General features: G+C 48.7%; 3 protein-coding genes across 3 annotated transcripts; all 3 read right to left on the bottom strand.

Annotated features, from left to right (window-relative positions):
* Nucleotides 1-230: 230 nt before the first annotated feature.
* LOC100820906 (DNA ligase 1) lies at nt 231-3,342 on the bottom strand. Its single transcript, XM_003569713.4, has 3 exons — nt 2,754-3,342; nt 964-1,216; nt 231-880 (listed from the first exon to the last, which is right to left on the bottom strand). The coding sequence occupies exons 1-3, from the start codon at nt 3,108-3,110 to the stop codon at nt 528-530; spliced, it is 963 nt and encodes a 320-aa protein (XP_003569761.1). The 5' UTR covers nt 3,111-3,342; the 3' UTR covers nt 231-527.
* A 603-nt stretch (nt 3,343-3,945) lies between these two features.
* Nucleotides 3,946-7,917, bottom strand: LOC100824082 (syntaxin-32). Its single transcript, XM_003569724.4, has 5 exons — nt 7,383-7,917; nt 5,792-6,042; nt 5,514-5,683; nt 4,659-4,865; nt 3,946-4,317 (listed from the first exon to the last, which is right to left on the bottom strand). The coding sequence occupies exons 1-5, from the start codon at nt 7,636-7,638 to the stop codon at nt 4,158-4,160; spliced, it is 1,044 nt and encodes a 347-aa protein (XP_003569772.1). The 5' UTR covers nt 7,639-7,917; the 3' UTR covers nt 3,946-4,157.
* Nucleotides 7,918-10,869: 2,952 nt separating this feature from the next.
* LOC100844985 (acyl transferase 7) lies at nt 10,870-12,661 on the bottom strand. The gene has a single exon (XM_003569706.4). It carries the CDS (start codon nt 12,487-12,489, stop codon nt 11,173-11,175), a length of 1,317 nt encoding a protein of 438 aa, XP_003569754.1. The 5' UTR covers nt 12,490-12,661; the 3' UTR covers nt 10,870-11,172.
* Between the last annotated feature and the right edge of the window lie 48 nt (nt 12,662-12,709).

The following is a 12,709-nucleotide window of genomic DNA, read 5'->3' as shown; positions in this document are numbered from 1 at the left end:
TAAAATTCTTTTGGATCAAGAGGATTAATCCTTGTATTGAAAATCAGTTGGTCAAAAAAATCATAAAGAATCATATGCTCCAGAGTTCATATGATTTTCCTTTGTTCCGAACGTAACATCCTGAGCTACTAAAAACATTAGGACTGCCAGTATCATTTTAGGAATTGTTTTCAAGTAAAACCATAGAACGAATGATTATTTATTTTTGAGTGCTTAACTCCTGAGCTAATAAAAAAAGACTAGGTTTCAAATTTGCCACAGAAAAATGGAGACAACCATGGACATGTCGTCTATGAAGTCCACAACAAGAAAGTGCCGAGAGGCCCTTGTTGGGCATTTTGTCTATGAAGTTCCACTGGATGAACCATTCCAATTCAAAACACAATTACACGACACGACCGTTTTGGGGACCAGAAAGGTCCATGGTCATAGATACAACTCGAAGAAGAAAAATGTTTATTGCAACTCCAAAACGAACAAGGGGATCATATGGGAACTCAGGATCATTCAAAACTTTGGCAGCCCGTTTACCTCACGGGCTGCTGGTTGTAATGGTTCTTCTCCTTCTTCTTTGCTGCCGCGAGCCTGGCACTCCTAGCTGCCGCCTCAGCAGCAGCAATCTTCGCGGCTGTGTCTGTCTCCTTGCTCGACTTCTTCTTCTTCATTGAGGCCATCTTCTTTAGGCGCTCCTTCACATCCACAGCCGGGTCTTCATCAGCTTCTGCACTGGCAGCCTCCTCCGACCCATCAGCTTCTTTTGCCTCCTTTGAATTCTTGTCTTTCTTATTTTTCTTCTTCTTAGAGTTCTTGCTCTCTGCAGGGGCAGGTACATCTTCCTTCCTCTCTCCATCACCAGTTTGATTCGCAACTTTCTTCTCAGCTGCAAGAATGTGTGCCCCAATACAGGAATGTTCCTTAACTACATGAGAACATGTATGGAAAAAAGCGTATAATATAGTTTACCGTTGCTTCCATCTTGTGCAGCATCAGTGGAGTTCTCAGAAATTCCCAACTCTGCCAACACAGCATCAAGTTCTGCCAGTTCCTTCTTTTTCAACTCCTTTTTGGACAGCTGCCTTTCTGTCTCTTTAGGAGCAGCAGCTGGAGCTGCAACTTTCTTCATAGCAGGATCAGCAGCATCCACATCATGCTCAGGTTCATCCTCAGCACCATCCTGAGCCTCATCATCAAGGTCCTCATCATCACTCTCGATTTCCTGCAGCGTGTAAAGGCAAATGCATCCATATCACACTCAGATATTCTCCTGAACTAATATCACATTGAAGTCAGCCAACATCTAGTCAAGTAAATAGAAGCAGTTCCCTATGACCTGCCAAACCAAGCGCAAGAGAAACTTGGACTAAATCCTTATCACTCAATTTGAGACTTGCTTTAGTTCCATAGTTTGTTTCAGATGTTCAGTTATTCTCCCACTTGTCAGCACACTTTGTTAAGAGCATCATCACTGGGAACAGATAGTGAAACCGGATATATCTGATAGAATCATGCTATGATGATTCATTCAATCTATTGTAATGTGTGGTTTCTTCTGGCTTTTAGCAATTGCAAGCATAAGTGAAGCTTAGCAGCTGCAAAATAGTAGCACGAATTGAAACACCACGAGTTAAAGTAGGTATCAAAAGTGGAAACTATTGATCTGCAAAAACATAATAAAGTTGGCATATAATTCCCAACTTCTGTTGTCTTGTAAACACCTATGGTACCAATTCTCAATGACTTTTAACAACAACTCCCAAAATAACAGAACACCACTGTCAATGCACACATTAGTACCCAGTTAGTTACGTACTTACACCTATAGGCCTAAACGCCAATGGGGAGGTGGGAAAACATTGTACAGCAAGAGTAAACCAGTCATCAATGGGCAACACCTACAGGACATGCTCCGATGCCTACGTGTAAATATGTACCAGCACTTGCCAGGTGTGATTTATTAGTTAATTAATAAAAGAAATACAGTAGAGCAAAAACGGATTTGTCACATCAACATACATAGATAATCAATACTACGTAAATAAAACTAAGGCATTTTTGTCCAGATTCACCGCTTCCGTACACTTAAGTTAAGACCCATTTGTCCACTGACCATACGTTACAGATACCATTCACAAAACTGAAATCGCTGATATTAGTGCACCCACAACAAGATGTCCCCTGACACACTCAATACACGTATACCAGCAGTGAGCACAAATACAGCTAAGACATTCGTGTCTTGATTCACAGCTTCCATAAATAGACCTAATTTATAACCCCATTTGTCCCACTGAACCCGTCACACAATAATGGGGATGCCGTTAACATTTATCCAGTAGGCGTTAGTACCCCCATAGCCTACAAACAGTTACACGCCGACATTCCCGCCAACCAAACCATGCATGTAAATACACTTAGTCCGCTTCCCTCTCGGATTCGTTGCTTCAGATAATAGCTACATGTAATTCAAATCCTATATGTCCACTGAACATCCATTGCGCAACGATAGGGGCTACCGTAGACAATTCATCTAGAAGCCATTGGTACACCCATAGCCTACAGGGTGTCCTGCTGGCTGCTGCCTAACCCAAACCAACATATTCACGATGACACTCTTGCCATATCGAGAGCACGTCAACTAATCAGCAATCATGTCTTGCACAATAGAACAGTGCTTCTCCCAAGCAGAATGTAATAAATCATGTACAGCCGAAACAAGCAGGCGTAGTAACAACATCGAAAGTAGAGAAATAGACCTCCTGCAGCGCTGCGTGGACAGCATCGTCCTCCTCTTCTTCCTCCTTGGCCCCGGCGCCGGCCTGGTCAGCACCCCACGTGGCGGCAGGGGGCGCGGTGGTGGCGAAGTAGTCATCGTCGTCGTCGTCCTCGACGTCGGCCCATGACTTGGTGGTGAGCGGCGCGGGCGCCCAGAAGAGCTCCTTCTGCTGCTGCTGCGAGGGCTGGTCGTCCTGCTTCCCTCCCTTGGAAGAGGCCCCCTTGGCCTTGTCCCCCTTCTTCTTCTTCTTGAGCGTCTCGAGCGCCGCGAACACGTTGCCGGTGTTGAGCTTCGCCTCGTCCGCCGCCGCTCCCCTCCTGCCTCCGCCTCCCACCATGCTCTCTCCGCAACCCTTCCTCCGAAAACACGCGAAACCCAAAAACAACAAAAAAATCCGAATCTAAATCTAGTCCGCCGCCCCCCGCAGAGCGCCCGCGAGGCCCCCCTTCCCGACGCGGCGGACGATCGATCTGCGTGCGAGGGACCGGGGCAGGCGGGTGGCTCGACGAGAATTCCCTTGTCTTGTCGCCGCTGATCGGGCGGCGCGGCGGGTGGGGGGTGGGGGGGGTGGGGGGATTATTAGGGTTTTGAGATGGGACGGAAGGAGGGGGTGGTGTCTGGAAGGCTAAACGGCGTGCTTTGTTTATAGAGAGAAAGGGATGAGCCGTATAGAGAGAAAGGGATGAGCCGTTTCTGTGCAAGAGAGCCGATGGGGGGCTAAAATGGGTTGGGTAATTGGGTTGCTTGGCCGGGCTGCCTACCTCAGAGTTTAGCTTATCTTTCCGCAACTCTATCCTCGTGACGCCACGCCTGAGTGCTGCTGCGATCCGAAGCCGCATCACACGAGCCTTTTCACCGTACTCGAAAAAGAGCACACGCGACTCAGAAATAGGAAGTTTATGAGACCGAATCGAGACTCTTTACATGGGACCCAAGACCTATATATCAGCATTTTCAGGTGAAAAATAGGAGAGATTCCTAGGACGGAAAAGACTAGTAGTATCACAGAGCGTGGGAAACCCCAGAATCAGAGGCTGCAAGGCCAACGTCGACAGTGACTTTTATCAGAAGCATTTCCGGCGGCCACCACGAAGGGCGCGTCAGGAACTAGGCAAGCAATCTGACAAAAGATAAGGTTAAACGATTTGCGACAGTGCCATCACCTTGTGCCGTTGAACCGTGTATCAAACGTAACATACAGTAAAAATATCACAAGCTTGATAGTAACATATCCGCACCGGGGCCGGATGCTTCTTCCCAATTTACATATATGACCACAAAGGCTAAACCGGCCGACTGAAAATTGTGTACATGGTGTAGTTTTAGTAAAAATCAAAGAATATACTTGTTCAGGACATGTGGGGAGGCAAGTATTACAGGAGGATCATGCGACAAAGAATATGAAGATCATGAGGAAAACCATCAGCACGAAGAATATCTTCATCATCAGCCACCTGTTTGATGAAATGCTGTTGAGGTACTTCAGGAGCTGCCCCTGCGCTCCCTCCACGTTAGCTACTGTCTCCTCCATGTTCTCATCGATTCTGTCATACATAGCACAAAAAGAAATATGTTTAAGCCAAGATTGTAACCCAATGCAATTTAAGAAAAACATGGAACAAACTATTTGTGCAGAAAACAGTCTCTCCGAGATAATCCATCTGAACTAGTTTTGTCACGAGCAATTAAGAATACATATGCCCGGAAAGTTTAATAAAAATCGGCCAAAAGGTCAGAAAACAGAGTCTCAGTAAATTATTGCTCACATGCCGAATATCCTTCTGATTTAAAGATAACTCAAGTGATGCCTTATAATGGGATTCTAGGTGTAAGATAGTCTACACCTGAATCTAGATGGAACAATCTAGGTTGGCAGAAAATTCACCTGATTGCTAGTTCTCCCTGCTGGGATACCATGGTTGCCAGCTGTGTAAAGATGTTGCTCAGCTCATGGATGGTTGATTCCACATTTTGAAGAGCCTCAGCTCTGCTCTGCATGTAAGTGTCTTGCTGTACTGCCAACTGCTGCTGTTGCTGCATGAAAGCAGGAGATGATGATGAAGATGCTCCATGATCTCCATTAGTCTTCTTCCTGGTGAACAGAAGCAGAAATTCAAAATAGAACTTGTAAAGCACACTGAAAATACTTGCAGCGCCTTATACGGTTAAGCAGCAGATAATTCAAGATTAGTCCAATTACATTAGTTCGCTAAGCAGAATAGATCTGCATTTATCTATTTGTTAGTTATCACTTCCCTAATGAGGAAAAAAACATAGCCTTTGTATTACTTGTAGGGCAATTTAATGAGAAAATTCTTAACCAGTTACCCCTACCTTCCTATCGTTATACACCATTCCACCAAGGTGCCATCATGGCACCTGGATAACAGGGTTCCAGGCCTAGACCCCCTATTGCCCACAGCTATAATAAGTAATGACCCTATAGCCTTCAGCCCTTCATAAACTACTGGTTCAATCAAGGGCAGGGAATTGTTTGTCAAAGCCAGCTTTGACACTTAAGATTTTTATTTTTGTTTTAAACTAGAAGTCTATATCATTTATTACAACAGTCATAGTGCTATGTGAAAACAGACATTGGACAAAATGATGCACCAAGTGTTTACTGGCTTTAGCAGTGCTATCTCCAACTATAGCATGTAGAGGCCTAAACCAAGGTAGTTGTGCATAACAGCTCGAAATGGAAGTACATGCCAACAAACTATAACACGTGCTACAGTACCTCTGAAACAATGGGGTAGATGCAGAGTCACTGGCCCATGGTGCTGGGTTCGCATTGGAGTCAGATGCCTCCCTGGGAACAAGGGGACGCTGACGAATAAATGGATTTGATGCATCCTTCGCAGCTGAGGAGGAGAACATTTGCCTTCTATTTTCATGAACCTTCAAGTTCTGCACATTCAGGGAAACCGAGGCTTAGAATACATTTATAATGCACAGACAAAGGAAATTGGAGGTCAATGTATTTGAATCAGAAAAGCTAATATATTTTTATCTGACCTCTGTCCGCATGGTAAGAACTTCTTTGAATTCTTTTGTTGCACTCATCAGGCGATTTTTCAGGTTGTCCACAACAGTAGTGGAATGATTTGTTGTATCCTTGGAAAGATTACCGCTCTCGTTTTGTGAATTGCAGAGAACTTGTAGATCCATAACAGCATTATTCAAAGCACCAATATCCTTCTTGACAACTGCAGTCAACTCTTGTATCTCCAAGGTAGGGTCATCAAAAACAGATGTCCTCTTTGCCACTGTAAATAATCAAGTTGTAAAATCAGCAACAGTCCACACTTCTCATTTTTCAGGTCAATATTATTATTCGAGTTTTGACATTATATTTGTGTACTCGTGTGCGAAGATTATAAGTCATAGGCAAGGCTTTGTTGTGTAAAGAAAACATCACATGCAAAACTTCTCACTCACGTGTGCAACTAGATCTCAAGTCAGCACCTTAGCAGATCGACTTATGTAGTTATGTAGATTAATATAGCCAACTTGGAGATCATGTGTCAAATAAAATGGCATTACATAGGAACATTACTTTTTCATTCAATAGTATCAAGAAGTCCCAGACATATTTACTCACAGCGATGATCAATGTTGTGAATTTTACTACCTATAACTTTGTGTCCAAGTGCAAGGACCACACAGCTAAGTCATTGATAACACACACATCCAATATAACATTACCAGAGTAAACGAGAGGCCAAACCATGCAGAATTCTTGGCAAAATGTGCCTAGTTCTTATAAATGGGACGTGACGCGATCTATATTTAATCCACATTTGCACTGGCTGGCGTGCATCTATCTACATCATCTTATTGTGGTGTCCCTCTGAAATTCAATCCATGACAATACTATGACATCTCTGACTAAGTTATTCAACAACCAAATGAATCTAACCCGAGAAGAACCAGCCAATTCACTTTTGAAGTGGCAGACATCTCTGACGAAGTTATTCAACAACCAAATACATCTAACCCGACAGGAACCATCCAATTCACGCTTGAAGTGACAAAAGAGGGCACTCGCTGCAACGCAAATGAGTATATATGATACTAATGCACAAAACTGGAGTGACATGAGTAAATGAAGTTGAATGATGGCACAGATATCGTTGAAATAAGTGCAGACCAACCATCCTGATACCAGCAAAGCAAACTACAGAAAAAACATGATGTCCAGTAAGTACATGACCACTAAAGGATCAACAAAATACCAGGCATCTAAGCCAAATGTCATATGAATACCATGTAAAAAACAAGCATACGGATATATTAGGTTTTCACTACTTCTACTTGTATGGCAACTGTAAACATGTTAACTACTGGTAGCAATCATCCGCAGCTACAGCGCAGAGTACCATATAGTCATCCGTACATGTTAGCAGCTCCCTTCCCGGGCTATGAACCAATCGAGCATGAGCTCTATCTACAGTACACAGCACGCGCATCCAGAGATCCCCATCCCAACAGCTCGGTAGGGGAGCAACGCAACTACCACCGGTTCAACTAATCGGAAACGAGGCAAGCACGAGCGGACCAGAGCTGACTGAAATGGAACGAGACGGGGGGGAGGTGTTAGGTATACATTTGGCGAGGCGGGCGAGCTTCTGTGAGGTCTGGTGGATCCCGAGCCCGATCTTGGACGCGCGGCGGTTGAACTCCGAGTGCGCCGACGCGGCCGAGCGCGAGTCGTCGAGGGGCCCGCCGCTGGCCGACGCCGAGGCGGCGGAGGAGGAGGCGGGGGACGGGGCCACGTGGCGGCGCGCGCTCTCGACCGCGGAGCGGAACTCGTTGGTGCGGTCGCGGAACGACGCCGGCGCGGACCGCGACGGGTGGTTCATCGTGGCCGACGACCGCCGCTGCCGCCGCCGGATCTGGATCTGGATCTGGGTCGCGGCGTCGGTTGGGAGGGGGGCCGGCGGGCGGTGGGTAGGGATCGATGGATTCGGTGACGGTGTTGTTTTTCCCCTGGGGGCTGGGGGGAGGAGCACGCACGCGAGGAGGGAGACGCGGGGATTGGGGATTTGGTGCGAAGGAACGAGCTGGCGAATGGGGGGATCGGTGATTTTACCCTCCTTCTGAGTTCTGACGAGAGGAAGATAGAGGGGAATGAACGAAGTCGAGATCGCCGGGTCGGAATTTGGAGCTGACGCGGTATCGGACAGTTTGGCTATGGCCAGACGAAACAACGGCTTAGATTTGATTCGTGAAGAACGCTGCCACGGCATCCACGGTTGTGGCGAACCTCGTGACGTGTACTCAAGTCCGACTTTCGAATACCATCCGTTTATCCGAGATCGTAATTTTTCAAATTACTGATAGAGGTGTTCACCTGATACGTCGGCAAAATTGAAACACGATTGCTCTTTTTTAAGTAGTTCGTTTTGGTCATTGTTTGCGTATATACTATGCTGAGTTTTGATCTCGACACCTACGAACAGATAGCGACCTTTTTTGCAGAGTAGTTCTCTAAATACATCTAGCATTAAACCCAAAACTTAATATATGACTATTTTGCAGCAACAACAACAACAAAATAACTCATCCCCCTCTTGCCTCCACCCCTGAGATGCAGAAGTATATTGGAGGAAAAGGAGATGGAAGCTGTGAAGGTTGTACTTGGAAAAACAAGAGCCATGGGAAGGGACATTTGATTAGTATTCATGCATGGACGTAGAATGACAATGAGTGAGACCCAAGAATGAATTGCACCCCTGCAAATTTGGGTATGCGGAGATTAAGCCCGCCTTCTTCGCACAATACACGTAAAGTAGTGTTGTCACACTCCGCAATGTCTTCCCTCATGTATGGACATATGTGGGTGAACTTGGGTGTATTCCGTTATCTTCTGATAGTGGAATCCGATCATATGATCGTTTAAAAAAAATGTATAGTCATGAATTCAAATGATGCCCGAGGATTTCTTCCGCCCGCATGCCTAGTTTTTTGTGTGAATTCATGAAATAACCTCGAGCAAATCTAATTGTACCTGGATCACATTGCATCCCATCTCTCTTGGCCTAATCTCAAGTCCTTGCGCATTTCTTCGGCTTGCGTTATTTGTGTCTTCAATGTGCATGAGAGAAGTCAATGATGCCGCAACGAACTGGCCACGATCGTCCCTACGGATAGCACCAGTCGCCTCAGACTCCTTCCGACCATGAAACACAACATCGAGTTTATACGCGTAAAGGTTTCTAGTAGAGCACATCTACGCAAGGAGGGTTGGAAGATGGCAAAGCACCCTCTCGAGAGTGTTTCGGTGCACCTGGACAATGCTTTCAGCGAGGGCTTCGGGATGGGAGGTTTGGGAACCATTGGCCGAGATAGAGGCAACGCCGTTGTGTTTTGCCATCGCGGGGTCGACCCATGGCATGAGCAAACCTCTGCGCACGAAAAATGTTGGGTCGTTACCGCTCCACGCTTTCCGGTCGTGCTTATGGACCACTTGATCTTCTTCACCACTGATTGCGAAAGCTCTGAAGCAAAAGCTATTTATCGACGTTTTGGCATGCTGTCCAGGGGACACCCAATTCTTGCTCACCAACTTCGTTTATCAGTTTGTCAGTTCCGTGAGGCTTTCCTCGTTTCAACCTGGACTCCAACAACAGTCCAGAGAAAATGGCAAAGATGAAGAGGGATTGTAGTTCATTTTTCTCTTAATCCCTCCCATTCCCATCCAATTCACAAGAATTTGTCCTGAACCAAACAAGACTTGGCTTGGGTGTGCCGGTGCGGGCAAAGATTCAACCCAACTAACGGCCTGCAAAAAAAAAAACCCGATGGCCTGGATATTCCGGCCTAAAAGGCCCACTAACGACTTTCGTAGTTCTGTCAAAACTAATGAAAAAGGCCCTTAGATCAATCCCAGACTGGGGCCTGGCCTTTTACATTTCGCTCTATGATGCCTCTATCTACGCACCTGTGCTGGACCGGATTATCTGTGGGCTTACCTCCGCGATTGCATAGTGAAATTGACTCGCCAAAACGCCGAGGCACTAACCATCCTGATGGCTACGGATCCTGCAGATAGGCAGAACTACGGAGAGAGTATAGAACGAGCTGCGGCCAGATGGCCACGGATCCCAGCAGATCAGATGGGAGATGGCTACGGATCCTTCTTTTTGGGGGTATGGCCACGGATCCTTCGGATAGCCAGCTGCATACTTGAAAGTTTCAGAAAAGGATTAGCCAGCTACCATCACTACTGCAAGCTAGCTAACCACCCACACTGCCTACTATTAGATAAGATTAAAAAGGAGCAGTATATGGTAGCAGATCATTTGTTTACATCAAATGTGCAGTCCTACCATGCTACGGAGTAGCATAGTGGATCACTGGATCAGCTTAATCAAATGGGAGTCCGTAATCATCTCATCCATGTGGATATATATACCTCGTCTTATTTAATAGGCCTGCCAGTGTTGTTTGAAGAGTATCTGGCTGGCTGGCATTCCTGTTTTTCTAGCTGTGGGTGCGAGGAGCGTGCAGTGCAGTCTGCAGATCTGGTTCAGACAGATTTTTTGTTTGTAGGACTCGTCAGAGTTTGAGGGTTCAGTTTGACTTCGACAGCTCTCAGCTTGTAGAGTTTGCTTCCATAATTAGGTCCACTTGGAAAAAGAATAACAAGGTGATCACTGTAGCGTTGACAGTCCGGGAGCAAAAGATTCCGCCAGATTTGTATTTTTCTTTTCCTTTTTTTGAGGATTCTCCGCCAGATTTGGATCGGGCTCCCACAACATTTAACCTGAAGTCAGTCAGCTGAATCTGAGCCAATGTAGCTCTTGTTGAAGCAAATTGCAAGTGATGATGCAGGTGGATCAGAACTTGGCTGCAAGTGGAGTTATATTCTGAATGTGTGCTTCTGGATTTCTGAACTGAACAAGACCTCATCTATATATCCGGTTTCTTAGAGTGACGATGCAGTTGAGAGTGAGACGATTCAGATATGGGCTGCATCGCAGTTGTATTCTGAATGTGAGCTTCGCAACTGCAGCGCGGAAACCAGATGCTTCGTTTTGAATTCGACTGCACTGCTAGATTCTGAACTGAACAAGAACTCATCTATCAGGTTTCTTAAAAAAGCTCGAGATTTTCGCAGTGTAATTAAATTTGGGATAATATAATCCTTAGAAGTCCAACATTAGTTTAGTGTGGTGGCTTCCCGCCAAACTCAACCGAGAACCAACTGTCAACTCCCCAATTCCAGGAACTGCCCTCTTATTTCCAATTTCCACACACCAACCATGAACACCCACCTATCCTTTAAACCAATCAAACACAACAACCTCTCTAATTAACCGCGCAATCAATCAATTCCTCTGGCCTTCGGCTTCGATTCATCGTCGTGCTCGGCTCCGGCGAGCTCAGCTCGATCAGTTCATGTCGAGCATGCCCTGGTGGAACGCAGCTACTCTGTCAGGCGTGACGCACTGGGTGATGAGCCTTGCCCCGGGCTTGTGCGCCCATGGCTTCACCAGGATGCAGGTGGCGATGTAGTCGAGGTTCGTCAACGGCACGACATGCGCCGGGGGTCCCCAGCCGTAGTCGACCTCGGCGAACCCGAGCCTGGTCCAGTCCGACACCAGCAGCGTCCGGTAGTCCGACGTGATCCGGTACGGGTCTTCCCCTCCGGCGCCGGCCTCCCCGCTCGCCCACCGCGCGAACTCCGCCGGCATCCGTCGCTTCCCGTCCTTGATGATCTTCACGACCTCGGGCACGGAGGAACCCGAGACTTTCCCCGCGGGCGCGGACACGCGCATGATGTAGTAGCAGTTGCCGTAGAAGCCAGCGCCGGCGGAGGGGAGCGACGCGTGGAGCAGCGGGCGGGCGTTCATGGCGAAGCAGAGGTGGACGGTGGTGGATGGGTCGAAGCCGGCCGCGCGGGTGCGGCTCTGCCACGCCTTGGCCACCAGCACCTCGAACGCCGAGCACCGGGCGCCGCCATTGTTGGTGGAGTTGTACTGGGCTTTGAAGTGGTCGATGTAGTCCGCGGAGATGTCCATGGCCAGGTACTCGAGCCGCTTCGCGCCGGCGGGGTCCGGGAGAGCTCCCACGACGGCGCCGGCCGGGTCAGGGACCGCGTCGCGGCCCCACTGCGGCTCCATTGACAGGGACTCTGCCCCGCGGGCGAGGTCTCCGACAGCGGCCATGAACTGCGCGGCGCCGGGGCCGTCGGCGACGGCGTGGCTGAAGCGGAACCCGACGACGAAGCCGCCGCAGGCGAAGGAGGTGACCTGGACGAGAAGGACGAGCCTCCGCTCGTCGCCCTCCTCGGCGGCGGGCGTGGGCGGGAGGAGCTCGTCCTTGGAGATCATCATGGGGTGCTCCAGGTAGTCGACGTCCTCCAGCCCGCACGCCGCTTCGGCCTCGGTGAACCACACGCCGCTGCGGGGCCCGCCGCAGTCCACGTGGGACTGCCCGCCGTCGTCGGTGAAGGCGAGGCGGCCGGCGAGCGGGTAGTAGCGGACCAGGGCCTGGGCCAGGGCCCGCTCGATGGTGCGGGCCGGGCCGGGGCAGGCGTCGGCGTGGCGGGCGGGGGCGGGCTTGAAGACGTGGAGCGACTCGATGAGTGCCATCTGGGTCGGGTAGCGGTCGAGCCAGGAGAGGCGGAGCGGGCCGGACGGCGTGGGCTCGGCCGGGAGCACCAGCCGCTGCGCCAGCCGTGATACGGACTTCTTGGCTGCCGCCATGGGAGATCGAGAGGAAGAAGAATTGATCGGTGGACGGCGACAGACAGCCGGACAGACAAGGGCCGGGCTCGTTGGTTGCCGCTCGCAGGCAGCAGCTGCTGCTGAAGCTGCTCTGTTTGGTCGCTTGTGTTGAGTGCTCTGCTCGTTTGCTTGACTTGGCAGCGAAGGGGAAGCGCGTGGGGGCGTTATTTATAGGTGTCAGCAGCCGATGCGCGTGGGC

This window comes from Brachypodium distachyon, chromosome 2 (assembly GCF_000005505.3).
Source record: "Brachypodium distachyon strain Bd21 chromosome 2, Brachypodium_distachyon_v3.0, whole genome shotgun sequence".
Lineage (NCBI taxonomy): Eukaryota > Viridiplantae > Streptophyta > Magnoliopsida > Poales > Poaceae > Brachypodium > Brachypodium distachyon.
The sequence above is the reverse complement of the archived record's forward strand: the minus strand, read 5'-3'. Positions and strand labels throughout refer to the sequence as shown.